The 21,113-nt window shown below is 46.3% G+C and overlaps 1 protein-coding gene across 15 annotated transcripts in view; it reads right to left on the bottom strand.

Annotated features, from left to right (window-relative positions):
* The window catches only part of ZNF618 (zinc finger protein 618), a 167,151-nt gene that overhangs the window by 39,881 nt on the left and 106,157 nt on the right, over positions 1 to 21,113 (bottom strand). For 11 of the 15 annotated variants that reach the window (XM_080561354.1, XM_080561362.1, XM_080561356.1 and 8 more), the window contains 4 exons: positions 5,448 to 5,537; positions 4,006 to 4,041; positions 3,224 to 3,301; positions 2,121 to 2,210 (listed from right to left, as the gene is read on the bottom strand). In XM_080561354.1, coding sequence (XP_080417480.1) covers positions 2,121 to 2,210; positions 3,224 to 3,301; positions 4,006 to 4,041; positions 5,448 to 5,537 — 294 coding nt within the window. The remainder of the gene's footprint in view (positions 1 to 2,120; positions 2,211 to 3,223; positions 3,302 to 4,005; positions 4,042 to 5,447; positions 5,538 to 21,113) is intronic. The other 4 variants (XM_080561365.1, XM_080561360.1, XM_080561357.1 and 1 more) reach the window with 1 other exon arrangement.

The raw sequence follows: 21,113 nt of genomic DNA, 5'->3' as shown, positions 1-21,113 counted from the left end.
AAAGGACTGGACTTGTTCTCTCAGTGACTGCTGGTTCTAGTCTTCGGTGGGAACAGCTTCTTTCTCCTTTGCAAATGCTACTGCAGAAACCATGGTGCAAGAATGGCTTCAATCTCACCATTCAAAACAATGTGTCTCCTCCTCCAAAACTGGTGACCACTGGAAAAACCATAGCTTCCTGCTTGGCAAATCCCTGCCTAATACAGGGGAGCTCCTCACCCTTTAGGGTTCAGATTTATCTCAGCAGCTCTCCTGGCACTTGGTGAAATGGCTTTCTGACTTCTCCCACATTGCAGTTTCAGACTGTTCTGGCTTTTAGCAGCCAAAAAATGTACATCAGGCCCACAGCACTAGCCCTAACCCTAATGCTGACCAGATGATCCTACAGCTGCACTCTGCTCAGAAAGAAGGGCAGTATCCACATGGACCATTTGTATCTGCAGTCAGACCCGCAGGGCCCACTTCAGGCAAATTCCTCTCAAAGAAGAACAGTTGTGTTTTTCCTTTATGCTGGATAGCCTGGACTGGAACCAGCAGCTGCAGACTATTATTACAGATGGCTGGGAGGGTGGAGAGATATCCTTAGTGATAAATCGCCTTCGAATGGGATGTACTGAGAAGATAATAATCTGTTCTTGTTGAGCAGAAATTTGATGAACACTCACCACAGCACATGGCTCTGTAGGCTATACAACTACTAAGTTTCTTTGATTATCTGCACAGGGGTGGACTAAAGACAGCGAAGTCTCAGTGTCTATGGGCCCCTCTATACTCACAGATCAATCTACTACTGATCACCTCCAGCAGCTTTTCTGAGGACCTGAAAACACCTGAGTTAAGACTGCTGTCTCCTCTGGGAAGTGGAGTTTGAGTGTGTAGGGATGTTTAGGAATAACTGTTACATGTGCAACCATAAGTTAGTTCCCTTGGGCAGATGGGAGATAAGCAGATTGACTATGTGAGGGTGGTGGCAGAGATATTCTAGGCCCCACACCTTCTACCGTCATCCTGGTACATCTCCATGCCCCAGAGAACCTGGATGGGAGCTGTCAAGAGCCACCAAGCCTTGACCTACCTTCAAAGTGATGGTCTGGTGGACTATGTTCCCAATTTCTTTTCTACTTATGTCTAAAACTAAAGCTGCCTCATTAGAATAACTCTAAAGTCTAACTTAAGCTCAATTTGGTGAGGAAGGAGTACGCACTCCCTCTGCTGGCTGTGGATGAGCAGCTAACAAAACCAACTTAAACTAATGAACTCAGCTCATCCATCCCCATCATCAGCCAAAATGCTGGCAGCCGGACAAATGTGGGCAAAAGAGCAACCATGCTGGCTCACAGCATTAAAATTGCAATGTGGCACAGGGCAATGCTATGAAAGAAGCATGAAGTTCAGGGGCAAAGAACTTCCCTGCATGCTTTTAAAGCATCCCAAACCAGCACATAGCAAGAATTTCTCCCAATTGTTTCACTAGACTTTTGCACTGAATTACACTTAATTGCTCATTACAACCTCCCCTTTGTCTGGGGAGTGCAGATCGTAGTGTCCCTCCAGAGTGCAGATCGTAGTGTCGTGTAGTATGCTGAGAACTGCCTTTTCCCGAGCTCCCTGAAATAAATATTTTATTGCCTGTGATTTAGTAGTAAGCTGCCAAGGTAATTTACATGATTTTGAATACCAGTTTGAACTCGCTGTCTGCAATAGTTTCTCAGAAGCTCAAAAGAAAGATGCTCCCCCCCAGCATGTACTCATTTATTTAGGGGAGGCTAGAAAAGTTTGTGCATCACTTTTTTATATATACTTAAGGTACTGGAACTTTCAGTTAAAGAACAAAATCATGTATCAAACCCCCACGGAACACATAAGGAATTGCATGGGCTTTGGTAAAAGTTCAGTGACTTTACAGACCTAACAGTAACAGTGCCCCTCTAAGAGGAGATTTCAGCTCAGCTTTGCAGTGGTCTGGTCAGCACATGATCTGTGGCCTGCCAGCTGCAATCCCACAGGGTCCAGTGGAAGGATCCACAAGGGTGATACCCTCTCCTGCAGCCCTCATCATTTATCACCAACCACTGTAAATCACTGTCTGTAATGAAATAGATCTCCAGCAGGATACTCACTAATAGGTGCATGCAGCGCCACGTGTTCTTGGTATGGAGTGTAGTATTTGTACTGCTTGCCACAGAATTCACAGGTGTAATTGCCAGTTTCTGTGAAGATGAAATGCATTAAATAGAATTAGAAAAGAGTGCAGCATCCTCTCACACAATCACTGACTTCCTGACTCTTTACATAGAAACTGGGCCAGGTGACAAAAAAACACTAGAGCATTTTCCTCATGCACTAGGAACTTATCTGTCCTATAATTCACACATCCCTTTCCCCCCAAAAGGCAACAGTTAAAGCCAGTGCTCAGACTGATGGACCAGCTCCAGTAGAACTGCACAAGCTGCAAGAGATTATCCAAAATTGCAGCAGGTAAGTGTGCAAAACAAAACAGAGAATCCATTTCTGAAGTCTACATTACAGACAACACATTTTTGTCTTCTGGTTACAGACAGTTTGTGATGAATGGACAGCAGGGATAGTCAAATCAGGGAACAGAACTGTCAAGTTCAAGTCTTAATTACAGAATGTATATTGGAATTGTCAATTTGTCTTCAGGAGGATGCGCTTTTCTGTGCCAATCCATGTTTTGGGGGTACCTGAAATAATGAGATAGTGTACCCATGCGCTGACACCTCCCGTTCCTGCCAGTGCTGGGAAGAACAGAACTGATAGGAAGCTGCAAGCCAAAGTAAAATCCAGGGTTAATCAATTGTTTACAAAATTTATCGGGCAAAATCTGGCCCTCTGATCTCTTTGGTTGCACCCTGATCTGTTTGAAGAACCCACCAGAGTGTCCATGCAATCACCTGTCAACTCTGCCAGTATACCCTAAGACCCTCTCTAATCACTGCCAGTTTGCTTTTCTCCTCAACTGCTTTCCTCTTCTCTTAGCAGAGATCTTGAACAGAAAACATCACAAAGCTGCATTTCTCAGGGCCAGGGCTGGTGACGGTTGGTGTTCATTTGAACCTAAACATATCTTTTAGCACTCCTAGGGTCCCAAAATCTATGCATAAGGCAGTGCATTCTGGTTTTACTAGAGGAACTCCACCTAGTACCACATTTGAAACCATTGTGCTGCCTCTGATATTTGAAGCTCTAAAGTAAGTCATACTTGGACCAATCTTCTGGAACGGTTCCGGCTCCTCCTCCTTCACTTCATCTGCCGCTATGACGGCCTGGTCATAGGGGTCTGCAAGAGAACAGAACCAGCAAGAGAGCTGACAACACCCTCAGGTTTTCCTTCTACAGCTGCATAGGCACTGAATGCTCCTGCATCTGTAATGACATTTCGATCTGTAACAAGATTTCAAGACATGAATTACAAACCCAATGACCCCTCTGTCTGACCTGTCCCTCCTCCACCTCAGGTGCCCCAGTCAGATATTAACCCCCTTTCCAGCCCGGTAATTCAAAGCCTGATTTCTATTTCCTGATTTTCTTCCAGTGCATCTCCCATCTAATGATGTTTTGATGTCTGAAAGTGGCCACAGTAATGCAGTCTGCAAGCAAGTCAGCTACCAAACACTGACCAGTGAATTTCTACCATCTAACACCACAGCTCGAAGCAAATCAGAACCCAACCCATTTTATAAAATAATGTAATTTAAGCCTTGAACAATTCACTAATCACCAGAGACATGAAACACCTGTTTCTTTGATTTTTCAGAAGCCTGATCAATTGTACGTACAACAAAAGCCTGGTATCTACTAGGGCTGGGCATTAACCTACTGGCTGTACACACCAGGTGAGGCAGAGAGGATGCTCCTCTCCCACTGCAATCAGTGAAAAAACTCCCTTGACTCTTACAAGTGTAGAATCGGACCTGCTGTACCTGAATTACTGAATGCTTGAAAATGTTTGTGAAATAAAGCACACGAAGGATCACAGCTTACCTGCCCGGTTTTCTGGGGCACCTTCCACACTAAAAACTAACACAGAATAGAAGAAGGAGGGGAAGAAACAGAACAGAAATTAAATCCTTAAATGGCCTTGTTTTCCTCCTGTATTTCACGTACCGCTTTAGCACATTTCAGCCCCACAGAATACACCAGGCTTTGTGCCCCAGTCCCTCCTCTTCCCAGCATCCACACAGGAACTATTTGAGCATGCCCAGCCCTAAAACACAGAGATTCTCAAGGCCTTTGTTCTGACACAGACTCAGCCCCACGTGAAGTTCAGGTGCACACCTGCCTCACGCCTGTGTTTGCTGAGACACTACCACCCCCTCGGTGGAACCATGATGAACAGTGTCTTTGCAAAAGACAAGTGGAAGCCATTTCCAAAGCTCTCTCATAAGCCGAGGTAGCACTCCCTGAACCATAGCTATGAAGACACACTTCTGACAGGAGCAGACATGTCCATCTCACAGTGACTTTTAGCCCCCCTAACTTAATTTTAGGTCCCTGCACAAGAATGATAGTGTGTCATGGTGTACTGCAAGAGAACACTGGCTGCTCTTTGAGCACATTTAGAAGTCCACATGTTCCACTGAAAAACAGCAAAACATTTACTGTGAAAATCCATTTGCTTTTCTGAGATGCTCCAGCTAACCAGAACTTTCTGCTTCCCAAGCAGTCTCTACCTAAAAATCTGCCAGGCCTCCCTCCTCGGCCAGGTGAGGAGCAACACCGACATGCTCACAGCATGTACAGTGAGGGTTTGGAGTAGGTGTGGGCTCCACGTTAAGGAGCTTTAAATGACCTGTAAGTATAGGCAGCCAAGCCAAAGACAGTATGTTGTTGCTTCTATTCCCCCCAATATAGAAAAAAGAAATGCACTGCTTCTGGAGGAGGATGTCTGCTTCTGTCTCAGCGTCACCCGCCTAGGCCACATCTACATTCACAAAGGAAAAATTATCCTGACAACTGTATCACTTCACTACCACAGTGATTAACAAGAATGAAACATTTCTCAACTCTGAAACGTGGTTTCTCACAGAAGGGCATGTTAGGAACAAACCTGTGAAGTCAGAAACCAAAAAGCAACCAACTCTTGCCTAGGCAGTAGCCAGACTGACAATTTACCTTGAGGCACTCTGCTCTAGCATATCCATCTGATGCACGAACCTTAATACAGAAGGGAGGACTGCAAGGACCGCAGGTCCCAGCAGAGGGTGTTGTTTTGATGCATGCAAAGAGAATCAAGCCCAGCAGACTTCTCCCTGCAGTGCCTGCAGACTGTGCCTCCCCTGACAAAGGCGAGTGAGGAATGCTGCGACACGTCCTGCAATCATGGGCCGCATGATCCTGCAGGACCACATTTTGCCTTCCCCAGGGCAACACAGCAACCAATTCTCATTTTAGTTTAGGTGTCTAAGTGTCAAAATAGTACTCACCATCCACGGCATGCAGGTCTCTGTGCTCTTGGAAGCAGCTATAATATTTATATTTTTTCCCGCAAATGTCACACGTGTACCTAAAGTTGTCTGTAGGAATAAGAAAACAGGCCACTTTAGAAACCTTGAAGTAAAAAGCAAGCACTCCAGAGTACACTGCTCAGTCAGAAAGCCCCATGCAGTCACATTGATCCCACACACCCTGCCGAATCTCTCAGGCACGCAGACAGCCACTGCCTCACACTGACCCCCCATGCTGTGTAGCTTATCCTGAGGTATACTCTGTTTTTCATTTCAGTCAGGCAGCTCTGCTCTCCAGTAAAGCCTCCATAAGACGTCTCAGCAGGCCCTGCTGAAATCTCCTTTGGAAGTTCAGGGCTACGGTACTGGTCAGGGTGGGGATGAACCGGAAAAATTTAACTCAGAGCCAAGGTACGCGCTGTTAGAAGCCAAAGACATAACACGCCACCTAAAACAAGGACTGGAAAGGTGTGCACGCTCCTGTCCACACCTGGTTCTCACTGCTGCTGCTAACTGATTGCTAACTGCACCCAGGATCCCGTATGGGCACATGAGAACAAACAAAACCAAAAATAACCAGCAATTCAAAGCACAAAGGGCATCTGCCCAATGACAGGACCGACGCAGCCTGGTACTGTATGTATCAGTACCCTCGACCCCCTCCCTTCAGCCCACAAACAACAGCCCCCCTTCACCACAGCCGTGTTCCTATCTTTTCACCCCCCACTGATATGTGCCGCTGGCTCCCTCAAAACACCAGCTCCCTCCCGTGTCCATCCTGCTCAGGTGCCCACCCAGTGCTGCCCGTGTGTCCCTTTGTCAGCGCAGAGACCCCCTGGCTCTCCATCCTGGGGGTCTCTCCTGCACCGGGACGCCTACAGCCACCACTCCCAGAGGAACACGCTGCGGTTTGAGGCTTGCAGCCTTCAGTCCGATTTGACCGGAGTCACCATAGGGATGGACTGACAGACAGACAAACGTCTGCACAAACCCTGTCCCCTTCACAGATCAGACTAAGAACCGAAAACGGCTTCAGGAGGGGAGTTTTATTTTCCCCGCTGCTACAGCAGTGCTCTCTCAACCGCTCCGGGAGCGGACGCAGCAAGTTTTGCATTCAGGCACCCTGCTTCTGAGCCCTGCTGCACCTGCCGAGCTGGGGCAGTGATCTTCCAACGGGCCCACTGGGAAACATCAGGAAAACGCCACTGGCACAGCTCAGATTTTACAGAGAACAGGACAACCAGAGGAGGAAAGCCCCCAGTGTATGCTCAGCTCTCTGTCAGTCTATGTGGCTGGCACCATCAGGGCGGGGAGGGGAAGTCAGGCGGATGCAAAAAGCTCGGGATGGTTACGAATCTGGTTTGCTCTGACTGGGGACAATGAAAGCCTTTGACCCAGATATTGCACCTGTGTAGGGAAAATCTGAGAAGGGATGCTGTAACCCTGAGCACATCCTTGCCGGTCAGCTCGGTGAGGTTTTCCAGCTCCCGGTATCGGGCAACCACCTGCATCCACCAGCAGTCACCCCACTGAGACGCGCAGCGCTGTGCTTGCAGCCAGCCACAGCTGACGGCTTGTGTGCCTGTCGTGTGCCACCGGCCCGCTACAAACAAAGCGGAACGCATCAGCCCGTGTAGCCAGAAAGGATCTTAAAAGCAATGTATTTTACTTCACACCAGGAGCAAGCGAGGACTGCACACGCCAGCTGCTGTGCCTCCACAGACGAGCTGCCACCCCGCGAGCTCCCCTGCCACAGCTCGGTTGTTTGCAGCCATGTGTGCATACAATTAGCGAAGTTAAGGCATTGTTTGTTCTCACCTCCTCCACGCTGCATTCAAACGCACCAGAGTGTGCGCATTAAGTAATCTTTTATTTTACTTGTCCATAGTTTTATTTTTAACAAATAAATATTTAAAGCTCAGATACAATGGGACAGTCTGATCACTCGGGTTCATCAGCCCTTGAGGTTTCAACACTAAATGAAGCATCACTTTCCACCCCTTTATTCTGCTCGGCAAAATAAAACTAGGAGCTATTGTGATGTGTAAGAGAAAAACGTTCAATATGATAGGTGTTAAATAGCTGGGCATTGTAACTTTACAACTGCTACCGAAAATATTTGTATCTTAATTAGAGCACAGCAATACTAAACTAGACATAAGGGATTTTTAAGAGCTCAGGCTGAATAAGTGAGATAGAGCCCAGGCACATAAACCAAGATGAAAAAGATCCTCTGCTTCAGACAGTGCACTGCTTAAGGAAGAGGAGGAGGAGAAGCAAAACACGAGAACATTCAAATGATAAAAGCACTGGTGGGTCACTGCAAAGATATGCACATCTAACAGCGGTTCATAAATAATCTTATGCAACCTCCTTCTGTAGTCGTACAATGGTGCAGAGGGTCTCAATCTACCTGGGATCCCGTTCGACAACAAAGGGAATCTAATGATTCCTCGTGAGTATCTGTGTATCTGCTGTGAAAAAATTCAGTCAATTATCAGCAAATAAAATTCGTAATGAGTCATCAGTAATCAGACTCACATCACCACGCATCCCAAAGACAAGAAACCAACCTCCTTTCTGAAGTGTAATGAGCCTTGGAGTAGATGAACTGAGGACTAATTCTTCACAGGAGTACCAAATGCCAAGCACTTTCAATATCTCTATTTGGAAGAAGAAAACTATTACAGCCTTAGTTTGGAAGCAAAGTGCTCAATAAATAAGGACACTCGTTAGAACAAAATAAAACTGAAAGCGAGGCACACCACGGCACTAGGATATCATCTCACACTCACGCAGGCACAGCTAGTTATAGTTTCTGTAACTTGGGAAGGACTGCGGGGATCGTGCTGGTAATGGCTGGGACTCGAAGGGGTGACCATGTGCTGGGTATGACCACTGCTTTCCTAGGCAGAGTGGGGAAAATGGAAACACACACCAAGTATAATGGTGCAGTCCAGGAGAAAAGGGGTTTGCTTGTTTTGTTAGGAGACTGTTTTCCCTAAGGAAGAACAACCTCCAGAGATTATATTGAAAAAAATCATTATGAGAAGAATTTGTTCCAGCTGGTATTGGTACTAATCTCTTCCTCTCCGCTTTGAAGGAGATAACACCCAGCAAACAGTGCCAAGTCTCAGACATGAGGAGGTTTACAGGGAATTCAGGAAGTACCAGGAGGGTGCCAATGTGTAGCTAAGCTTTCCCCTCTCTGAGCAGCGGTCACTCTTGCAGGGCTGGACCAAAGCGCCAGACTTCGTACCCAATAGAGCTGTCTGCTGACAGCTCTCAGGCACTTCCAGTGCTCTTCCCAGCCGCAGCAGCTCTTGGAAAAAAGGCAAAAGCACCAGCCACGTTACAAGGCAGTTCCTCAGATACGAAGCACTGGCATACCGAGATGGCAAACAGGCCATCATTTTTCAAGTACCCAAAAAAACAATTCTGTGGGACCTGAAGGCATTTTTGACCATTTTGCTTGCAAGTGCACCTCCCGTACAGGACAGGGAATGCGCTGCTCTTCTCCGCCTGTCTCCAGGGGCTGCTGCCTGCTGGCTCCAGCCGAGTTGTCGTGTGGCCTGTGTTCAGCGATGACTTGTAGCTCCTGAAATACTGAAATACCCTGCTGTGGGGATGAACAGTCAGGTCATCTTTCTTCCCAAATGTAGCATTGAATATTTTGAGATCTTTTAGTTGTTTTGGTTCAGATATCCAGCAGAGAAGAAAACACACATCTCATTTTGGCAGGAAAGAGGGAGGGCAGAGAACATGTGCCCAACAGTGGCAGGCAAAAGAAACAGGATTCATTGCTCAGGGCGCTTGGCCCAGAGCCTCTGGATTTTGCTCTAGAAACTCAAGAAGGGAACAATAGCTATCAAACTTGCTGAAAGGTCAGGACTTCTGTATCTCAAGCTAAAAATACAGATCAATTAACCCGCCCCTCGTAAGTGCAGGAATCTCAGACCACACAAATTGCACACAAATTCAAGTTTCCACTGGGCTGACAGAGCTCTGCACAGCATCACAGAAACCCAGATTGGAAACAACTACATATATCATCCAGATGACATCCCTGCAAGGATGAGATCACATCCCACTGAGCATCCAGAATAATGGGGTCTCCGTACAACATGCTGCAGGAGCTACTTGAGGACTTCTCAAGGGAAACAACAAGTTTTGCCTGTTGCAGAACTCACATTCACCTTTTAAATTGAAGAAGCCACAAAAGCTACACGATACAGGAGCTCTCACAGCAGCCAGACACTTCGTAGATACTCTTGAAACCAAAGCGATTCCACTCTTACCGAGCACTGCAGAGCTAGCTGTTTATTAGGGACAGACTCCAAATGCAGAAGAGCAAAACTGCTGAATGTAAGTTAGTGAATTGCAAGAGCCTGCTGAATTACCCTGAAAACCCAGCAGTGTTCCAAGCTCATGTCAACAAAAAAGCAGCAAAATCAGAAAGGAGAAGAGGACAGTCTGGACGGTGCATTACATGTCCTGCTCCTTGACTTCGTGGTACCAGGAGGTCTGAGAACAGCCAAGGAAGCACTGATCTCCAGAGTTCATGTCCCCGGCTCACCTCAGGGAGCAAGGTTTCCCAAGCAGTTCATAAAGTCCATCACTGACTGGGAAGGGTGGCTGGATTTCTCGCGGCTAAGCCTGCTGCAATAGGTTTATTTGCCCTCTCTCTGTCTGAAGCTGTGATATTTCTTTCTTTCTCCAGTCTCTGCTGGCAGATGCTGGAGTCCTGAAATGTCCTGCTGGTGATAAACACAGTGGGCTGGAGATGGTGGGTGGCTGTGCAGAGTACCTGACAAAAGCACCATCTTTCCCAGGATGTCTGCCTCACAGAAGGGAACCACGAACAACTGCAGCCCTCTTCATTGAGAGCCAAAGCCACCGCAACTGAACTACCTGATGCAAAGAACCAGGAAAGACTGGCGTTTTCTGAGATACGTGCCACATGCCTGTCACCAGAAAACAGCTTTCCGAGCTGTGTCCAGCACAGACTACCTGAGCAGCCTCCCCAGAAAAAGACCCAGAGCGCAGCTACTGCGTTCTTACAACACAGCAGGGAGCAGAAACATCTGGCAGCCCTGCTTGCTTGTGTATCTTCCACCCAGAGCAGCACAAAGACAGCTCTGGAGAGAGGCTTCTTCTGCCTGTTAGCAGCCTGAGGGGCACCTGGAAGGAAAGGAACACATTTATGGTTTCCTAAGCTTGCAGAATATTCCCCACACAGATTCAAGGCAATTCCTCTGACCTAGCCCCCAGCATCTTCAGGAGCTTCCTTCTAGATGCTGGACTGGCAGCGGGGAGAGGTAAAATGCATGCCTGCAGACACACAGCTTGCTGCCAGCAGACCTCCATCTACTCCTCATTCAAACTGTGCTGCAGCACTGAAGTTATGAGCTTTACACCTGCATTTTACAGCCAAGTAGAGAGTTGCCAGTAAAATCCATGACAATCTACATCAGAGCTCAACTCAAAGGTGTCTAATGGCAAAATTCCTTGGAAAGGGAGCAGGAGAGAGCCCAAAGTCAGCAGCAACCCCTTAAGGGGATTAAAGTATCCCAAGTTATATTAGTAAGGATTAAATAATAATAAAATCCAGAAATTTGGAAAGGACAGAAACCCTCACACAAATGCACAAGCCAGCTCCTAAGTGGGGTTTAGTAAAAAAACGTTCCCAGTGGGCAAACTATTCCAAGATCACTCATGTCATGATCACTTCCTTCTTTCCCATGAACATTTGGCCTTTGTCAGAAACACAAAAGACATTTCGACATGCACTGGCCCATCCTAGCATGGTGCTTCGCGTGCGTCTCAAAGGGTGTCCTAACTAACAAGCCAAGAAAAGGTAATCACAAACCCTGCCACAGCCAGGCCAAACCCCTTGAGACAACCAACAAATGGTGCAGGCTGTGAGCTGTGGGCTGGTGAAGGGCTCAACAACAAGTGAGAGGACACAGAGCCACCGGCGTGCGCTCAGGTTCTCAGTGCAGCATTTCAGAGCCCAGTCCCGACTCCTCTGAGCAACTGCTGCAGACACACTCAGCAGCTACGGGGCTGGCTTCACCTCACAGCGTTTTACAAGCTGCTTTCAAGCAGGCAGCCAGTGAGGTCCACGAATTCCATGATGCTTTATCCAAACCACGTGTCAGCCGACTGCATCGACACGATGGAGATTTCAATACAGACCCTCTGGAGCTGGATGTAATCCTTCCAGGTCAGGGAGCGCGATGCCAGACTAGCAGGAGATCCCATACAGCGGAGAATATCCCATATCCATTTCTGAAAGACAGCCCCCTGTTCATCATAGTCTCATGATCACATACAGGTGGTTGTTGTTTTTTTTTTTTTTTTTTTTTTACCTCTGGGGGTGGAAAGTGTTCGGGTACTGCTCACTGGATGGTGGGACAGAAAAGACTTCCCAGGAGTCCTCAGGCTGCTACATATCAATGAGTTTCCTTCTTCCACACTTAAAAGTACATTAAATTTGAATCAAAACAGACAGCAAGTACCACCAATTTAAAGTGAAAACATTATGGCATTTTGCAATTATGCCCAAAATCAGCACTATGAACAGAATGTTCGGATTCCACGACACAAATCAGACACACCAGACAATATAATTAACGCCAGCAGATCTGGTTTCACGCTTTTTCATTCTGGTGTCACTTCAGGGGAGTGCTGGATTCTTTTTATTTAAATTGTAACTCAGTGCAAGATAAAGAATGTCGAAAAGAGAGTGTTAATATTCTACTACCAGAATTTTGACAATGAACAGCATCAATTTTGCATAATTAAAAAATAGGTGTACTTGTACATACCTAACTTGTGACGCAATAAGATTTATTATTTTTTTACATTAAAAGGGATGCTGAATCTCCACAAGTGAAAAACTCAGTTCAGCTCACATTATGGAATTTTGCACGAGATGTGATATGGGCCATTTTATTTTAAATTCCTCTGAAATCAAAAGCAGTTTAAGGTCTGACTGGGAACATACTCTACTCATCTGCCTCACAACTGTTTAGATTAAATGATGTAGCACCAAGAGTTGCATAAAGGAAAACAAATCTCATCTTGACTTCTTGTACACATTTGTCCTTGACCAGAAATTTTGTTCTTACTGTGATTTCCAGATGGGTATTCATAGGATTCATGCATAGTTTCCAAAGTGGAAAGGAAAAGCGATAGTTAAATGACTGAGCAGCACTAAAGAACAAATCCTGGCTTCCTAAACCTTCATAAGGACCAAGATCAAATTAAAATAAAATGGGATAATAAACTCTCTACAATTGTCTACGGTAATCCAGGCCTCTAACCTTTACGTCAGGTTGAAAGGAGGAAATTTTAAGAAGGTAACCATTGTATTGTTCTGCCTTTCCTGGTTTTAAAGTGAAAATACTGAGAACTGTGGTGAGGTAAGCTGGATTAGTCAACAGTGCAGACCGCTGCACTGTTGGATTGTTGTCTTGGCTTAATGTTTGGGGTAGTGTTGTAATAAACTGTAAAAATACTTAAAAAATATTTTTTTCTGTATTATTCAGATAAAACATTGTTGAAATGCCAACATGCAGCTCAGCAGACAAAGGTGCAAGCTGAAAGAAGAATTTGGAATAATTAATGGCATTGCTGTTTGTATACCTTTTCCACTGCTAAATTTCAACCCATGTTGAAAGCTGGAAAGGGTATTGCTTCCTAACGAACACGGGAGGGATGTAATCCTATCTTCAGAAAAGTTCTCCTGGCATTTTCAAGACAGACTGACAGATGAATGGAACAGTTTGGAATTACTAAATTTCTTACCCTTTTTTATTAAAATAAATATATTTTTCCATCAATTTTTCTGCCTAGGAACTGTGTAAGAGATTTCTCACAAGGTATTAACAGCCAGATTTCTGTAAACATTTCTGTAAACATTGTCTATTTTGTCAGTATCCAGAAAAGCGGAAGAAATTTATTTTTTATGGGTGTATTAGCAATTATCTGTATAAGATCATGTTTGGAGATTAATAGACAACTTGAAACCTTCTTTTCTAAAATCTTAGGCTAAAGCTACGCAGAAAGCAACTGTTCCTTTCTAGAGCTATGGAACTGCAGCACTTGCACAAACATCACATCCTCCCGTGTGCCATGCTCCGGAGCACACCTTACATGTTCGTAAGGAAAGACACCCAGCAGGATACCCAAAACGAGAACATCTGAAAGAACCCTTAGCATTACGGAGTGACGTCAGAAGAGTGAGATCAAATTTATTCTACTAAAAACCAGGGCCAGGAGCTGTACCTGCTTCACCCAGCCTCAACAAAATGTCGGTGCGGCGACGTGAAGGCTCCAAAGCAGCAAACATTGGTCCTGGTTCCCTCCCTGTGCCATCCCTGGCGTGCAATGCACTCAGAGAAAGAGATTATGGGAGCAAGACAACAGCAACCTGTGTCACGGTGCCACGGACAGCACTGTGCCTCGCCACAAACACCAGCTCCGGGGGGAGCAGGAGTGACCCCAGCCCATGAGCTGCGAAGAAATAGGCTCTTGTGAAAGGCAACAACTACACCGAGGGAACACACGCCAGGCTTACAAGTCAAAATTTCCTTCACACTGTAGACGAAGTTCCTTATTATTTTCTTAATGTCCTCCTCCTGCACAGAAATTTATCATTCTTGGTCTCAGCCCATTGGTCATTTAAATTTGAAGATGAACATATTCATCTCCTTGTTAGGCAAATGGGAATCTAAAGAGACTTTACCTATTTAAAATGCAAACGCATTAAAAAATAAAATCCATTTTTATAGCTTTCCCCAAGGAGCAGGAGTATTATTAAATAAGAACATCGGAAAAATTAATCAAAGTTGTAAATGACTAACTGTTCACTTTGGCATGTGTACGTGGGTGTGCACACGCACACACATCTTTTACATTAGGCTTTTAATTGTGTAAGGCATTAGTAAGTTTTACCAAGCACAACGGTGGAACTTCCCATTTTTTGCTCTGTTACCCTCAAAAAAGTTAAAGGAAATCAAAAGCTAAAATTTACTTTATGGAAACATTAAGGTTGCAAATTTGAATATTTAAAATTAATGAAGAAATGTAGATGCCAAATATTCTTCCTTAACCTTAGATTAACACTAGCAAACCATTTACATATCCTTCCAGCTCTAGTCAGAACATTAAGATCACTATATCCTCCACATATAAGGTGTGTGCAAGAAAACCTTCATTTTTAATATATTAATTTAATGCTGTAAATTCACAACCCTCAAGATGTTTTTGCACATGCAAGGCAGCGGCACTATGACTCCATAGTTAATGTCTGCAAGACATATTCCGGCCCAAATCCTTGTTTCTAACCTTTCACTGCTTTTTCGAATAAATTCCTTTTAGTCTGAACTTTCTCATGTTTACTCAGAGCCCAAAGGGAGGTATGTTTTTTAAAGATCAGAACAATCATTTATTTTATTTTTTTTATTTATAGGATTGTGAAATATATACTATGCATTCAATTTTGGAAAAGAAAATTACAGAATCACAGAATTCCTTTTTTTGTCCTTCTAAGTAACGTCACACAGTGGAGACGCACACTCCTCACGGACACTGTCATGCACACAAGTGATGAGTTTGAATGCACTTAAACTGGAAAGAAAATCATAATTCTGTTGGCAGCCTACAGCACCCTCAGACAGCGATGAAAGCTGGCGTCCCACACAGCACCTCGCGTCCTACTCTCTTAGCTCAGCACCCGGGTACAATCCAGTGCACAGACAGCAAGTGTGATGCTACTGTGAAGGGGAAGGAGAGAACAAGCCTCACAGGTTAAACCCCATTTTCAAACGGCTCACCTCCCGACCCATCGCAAACCTGATGAGAATTACAGCCTGCTACCAGGGGCTGGGATATGACCACAAACTAACACGTAGTGTGCTACATCTTGGGTGTATCACTACACCTTGAGCACCTGAGAAGAAGGAGTGAAGACCAAGCAAAGAGGAATGACTCAGATATCGCATGGTACCTGCTAAACTGTGCCACAAGGCAGGAGCTTCAGCATGCGACACGTGAGCAGGCAGCTGGCCCTGCTGTACCGTAGGCACATGCTTCCCTCTAGGCTACGGTGAAGCCCAAGCTTGGAGTAAAGCTCTGAACCAAGGATAGCGATGGCACCAGCCAGAAACACAAACACCCGAGGAGGACAGGGTTATCCTGCCGGCTTCACCACGTGCACAGCTGGGACAATGATTTTTTCTGAAGGCCCTCTGTACCTCTTTGGTACCTGTGTATTACAAAGATACCCGACCTTAACAGCAGTTATTTTTAACACTGCAACACCACAGCAGATACTGTACTTCACCACCTTCCTTGGTGTGCCACACAATGTACGTGGAAAACATGTTGACTGGCTTTTCTTTCCCTCGATCGCACTGTAGAACTGGCAGCCTTTGAGCTGAAATGCTTCTCAGCATTTTATAACAAGCAGGATGGTTCTGGTCTCTACCCCAGTCTGTCACTCAAGAGGAGAGGAGAGCGCAGCCCGTCCATTTCTCAATCTCTTCTTAATGGCCAGTTCTGAGTTGCAGAGATGCTAAAGCCTGGACTGTACAGAAAAACTCAAGAACTCTTCATATTGCCAGCTGTGCTGTCTTTGTGGAAGACAGATCTCAGTTTTTCTCTCTGTAGGACACCAGCATCTGTGTAAGACTTCAATTACAAAAATTTTGTACCCCCAATGCAATAAAGCAACACACTTCAACAGGGAAAGCAATTCATAATACATTAAAAAATTGCTCTGAAATATTTGGTAAATATCATCACCTGTGAGATTCTTTCAAAAATTCTTTGCAAACAGGAAAAATGGGCTCCAAGACAACAGGAAGGTCAACAGGCATAAAGGAAAAACAAGTTGTGTTATTTGGGATCAGTCTTGGAATTCTGTGGGAATACTGCTGGAATTCATTCATCCAGCTCATGATTTTTCAAACTATGGGGCTGGCCACAGGAAGCACAAAGGGACTAGGAAAGTTGCTTCCCATTTCTGCTAGAATTTAAGGCACAAGTGAAGGAGCTGCCAGGCAAACGATGGTCTGGGTTTACAGACAGGAATCGTACACTGGGCTCTCAGGCATCTCCCATACAGTGGAGTCCATTGAAGAGCTGCGTAAGAGTAACCTGCTGGCAGCGTGAGCACAAGGATCTGCTTTTAAAAAACAGCACAAACCCCAGCTTAGCCTCTTAAACAGAATTGCATGTAAACAAAAGCATGAGATGGAGGCAGAAAGAACAGGATCTGCCAGAAAACAACCATTAGTGGTCTTCAAACCTCCAGCAAATGTCACAGATTTGTTGTAGTAACAAACTGCAACACTGCTAGGAATGAAAGCAGGTGAACTATTTGAACTGGGTTGTTTGAGGGGAACTTCTTTTTCATGTTATTTTCCAGCAAATCACAGAATAACTGGCTGGTGGCATGCTAACAGCCTAGCAGAGCAGACTTCACTTTCATGGCTCGTACTGGCTGTGAGCAATACCTGCTTTTAAACTACTACATCTTGGATGTCATGGTCCTCAAAAAAGTTCTTACCATGGCAGGAGAACAAAGCCAACCACACTATCAGTGAACTCCTATGGACTCAGCCAGACTGATTGACATGCTGGAGATGAAATGCTCCTCAAATCACTCTTCCTGATTCTTCCCACTTCTAACAGCATTTCTTTAAAAACTTCCAGGAATACTATTCCCCATGGTATTAAGCACTGCTCCATCACACTCAGGACTTCTCCCTCGAGAAGAGGAACACTTATGAAGTCTCAGATAGCCAAACAGCCATATGCAAAGCTGATATTCCAGCTACACTTTAAGCAACCTTCATCCTTTAGTAATTCTTCCCCCGCTCTGTTCTACGCGCTTGCTGTTCTGCTTTCTCTCACAAGGCACAGAAATGCAATCCAACAGCATGAGGCTGTGCCTGGCAGAGAGGGACTGGGCTGCGAGCCCGGAGACTTGCGCTCTCCTCCTTTGCCACTTGCCCGCTGGTTGCCTCCGGCAAGTCGCTTGCTCTCGCTCTGCTGTTCCCCGCCTGCCCGCAGAACAGCAAACTCCTCTGTGGGCAATCCAAGGCTCGCCCAGGCAAAAGGCTTAGACATACCAGGGACTAGTAGGACTACTGGCTGCACTTATTAACATACGGTGTTTTGAAAACAGATATTAAAAGGCCATTGGTAAGCTGTAATCAGGCAAGTGCTGTATTAACAGTTGCCGGAGCAACCTTTTAATTCTGTCATATGCTGGTCCAAAGAGGCAGAGACACGATTAGAAAAAGCAGTAGTGAGCATGTAGGCAAGAGCTTAAATGCTTACCTAGTCCCAGGATGAATTAAGGTTTCATGAGCAACCATAAAACTGGCAGTCTAACTCTGAGCTCTGCAAGCCAATTCTGGTTGCACTGCACATGTTCTTATATGCAAGTTCTTCTATCCTTCAGAAGAGTAATATCAAAATCCAACAGCCTGACTATTAAAATCCATGATATGTAGCAGAGTTACAGAACACAGCTATGCTAACTGGAGACAGGGCCCTGTGGGGGGATGCTCAGACTTCTCTACCTCCCTCCCCTCCACTGCAGATGAGCCCAGAAGGAGCTGGCAGCATGGAGCCCATCCTGGGTTTTCCTCCTAACCCAGTTTAGGCACTGGCTCGGGCAGGACTGCTGATCCAACCCTGGTGACAGCCCAGCTCTTACAACTGCTGTCCCCAGCCTGAGACGTGCACACTGAACACAACCTGCCCACAACCCAGCACAGTGCATAGACAAGTTCACATCCGAGGCGATGCCGCACACAGCCGTGTCCCTGGCACACTGTCCCTGCTGGGGCAGCGTTTGCGGACCCCTGCTTGCCAGTGGCTTTATTTAGCTATCTCTCAGGTTGCCAAGAATTTCCCCTGGTATGTGAGCAGCAGGAGGGAGGTTGTTTTTACAAAGTTTGTAACCCCCTGAAACATGAATGGAATTTCCATGGAAAATGATGGTGCAGATGTAGTACAATCACCTTCTTCCCGAGGACTTTGAAAAGTCTGGAGCAAACGAGAGAGACAAAAGCATCTCAGGAAAGACTGCCAGACCCTTCTATAGGAAGTCAGTAACCTAGATGTCAAATTGGTCATCCCTGCCTAGGAAAAATTATCAAACATTTTTTGGTGTTTTTTTTTTTTTTCCCAAAACCTCTCCTCCCTTCCTCCCTGTCAGTCAAAGTTGGTAACAGCTCGACAATCCTTTTTATTAACACATTAGCACTGTGGGTTGCATTGTTTTCTTCACTACACATGTGGGAATTCTGGTCTTGGATCGTGAGCCAAGGCTAAAAAGTTGCTCCCAAAGTCACGCAACTGTGTCCCCAAGAGCACCGCCCTCTCCTCAGTACCACAGATCTATGTCACTTTGAGAATGGATCCGTGACAGGAAAGTGAGTCCCAGAGACATAATCTATAGACTAACATGCCAAGGCTGCAAATAACCAACAGTTTTTCCTCGAGGGAGCCTTCAAAGTGCCTTCCCAGCTGGAAAGTCTAAACACCAATGTCTCCTCTTTAAGCAGGCAGCAAACTAACAACCGGCCTCAGCTGCGCCCCAGCTCGCCCCACGGCTCCCTTCTCCCCACAGAAGGCCGGGCCAGCCCTGCCCGCCGCAGCCCCTTCCTACCTCAGTCCTTCAGCCCTGACGGCACAGGCACGTTACTTCGCAGCTTCACCCCCTCGTGCCCGGAGCAGGCCAAGCACAACTCGGATGTCGCCTCCCAAGAGGTCACTGCTCTGCGGTAAGTCCACACGACACGACGCCGCTAAGCGCCACCGCAGCTCCAGGAAGCCTGGGACCCAGCCACAGTGCCCTCGCTGCGCTCTGCAGAGGCCCGCCTGAGATGCCTCCCCACTACCCACAGACAGGAGGAGCTTCACCAAAACCCCCCATGTGCCCGCTGCGGCTGTGAGTAACAGCTGCCTTCAGAAAGTCACTGTGGAGAAAAAAGCTTTTAGAAACGTGCAGGACCCAGTGCCGGGCAAAGAAGACCCTCATCAACACCAGTTCTGGATGGATGCAATCTATGCCACAGGGACCCATGGAGAAACACATGAGAGAAAACAAGATCTTGTTGTATCCATTAAATACTGAGACATTTTGTAAGGCAGCAAACCATGTCTGCAGAGCCCAAGAGTCTAGAGGTTCCCAACATGATAGAAATAGCAAAGGAAGATTTGGACAATACAGGCGTCTGTAACAGAAGGGGTATAAACAGCCAAATCGGGTCACAGAGGAATAGCACTGGAGAGCAGGCAAAACAAAAATAGCAGGAAAGGAAAGATAAATAAAAATCCTAAAATATATGATGAGCAAACAGAACGACACGAAAACAAGAGGGCCATTGAGCAAAAAGAGGAGAAGAGCCATGCATAGGCAACCAGGGTAGGCTAGGGCACAGGGAAGAAAGAAGACAGCTGAATTATTTCATTGCAGCAGCAAGGAGGGGAAGAGGAAGATGACTTCGTCAGGAAATTACAACCATCTGCAGTTAGGAACAGCAGCACTGGCTGAGCAGTTTCACATTCAAGCTGGAAGGCAGGTGACACGCACAGCTGGTCTTCCACGGCGCTGGATGGCTGCGGTGGCCTCCCTCTCAGCACTCACCAACTCCCAGCTCTGCTGGCTTGGTCTCGCCTCCAGCTCTTCAGCTAGGTGAGACTATTTTGGGAGAGCATTGAGCGTGGTAGGTTAAAGGGGGTTCAGTAACTCGTGCATCGGGGATGGCACAGGGGCAGACTCGTACAGCCCTGCATAAAGACAGCAGCAGTCCCTGCCATTCTTACTGCTCGCTGATGCACCTCCACTGCTACCAAGGTAGCTCCTCTGAAACCTAGTGTAAAGAGCAGCTTCTTGTCACTGTCTTCTCCCAGTGGTTCTTTCTGCCTGTGACTTTCCATTCTCTCCAGCCCCTGAGATGCAGCCACCAACCACAAGAGGCAGTTATTGTCCACATAAATCCTTCTATAGCTCAAACAATGCGGGGTTTGCCCACACAGCAGGGGCACAAACCCTCACACTTTTCCCCTCTTATTCTCCATTCCTCACTCTATCTCAGCCAAAAACATTCCTTTGACAGGTAAGAAGGGGAAAGCTGACTTAAAGAAAAAACATGCCAAAATTCAAGCAAGGGGGCAAGAGATGAACCTGGAAAGACTCAGGATAAGTGAAACACCAACAGGCAGCATGGCAGCTATGGAACAAGAGACAACGTGAGTCTGCAAAGGAGCCTCCATTCTCTGCCTGGACCTGCAGACCCTATGTCACGGGGGGCCTGAAAGAGCCCGTCCCCAGAGCCTGTCTCCTGAGCAGTCGGCACGAGGAGGAGATACACGCTGTGCGACGGCTGGGCACTACCCAGCCATTTCAGCCAGGGGCCGCGGACCTTCACCCCTACACGGAGCGGTCAGCCCTGCCTCCTGCAGGCAGGCAGCCGGGACTCCCCCATGCTCATGTCCAACTCTTCACCTATCACAGAACGGGACTGATGAAACAGCACTTCAAAAAAGGTTGCGTGGTTGTATTTTTTAATTATTTTTATTCTTCACTATTTATCTAACTTCTTTCTTTTTTTCTTT

This window comes from Anser brachyrhynchus (assembly GCF_964034855.1).
Source record: "Anser brachyrhynchus genome assembly, chromosome: 19".
Taxonomy (NCBI): Eukaryota; Metazoa; Chordata; class Aves; order Anseriformes; family Anatidae; genus Anser; species Anser brachyrhynchus.
Note: the sequence above shows the minus strand (reverse complement) of the source record. Positions and strands in the feature narration are given on the sequence as shown.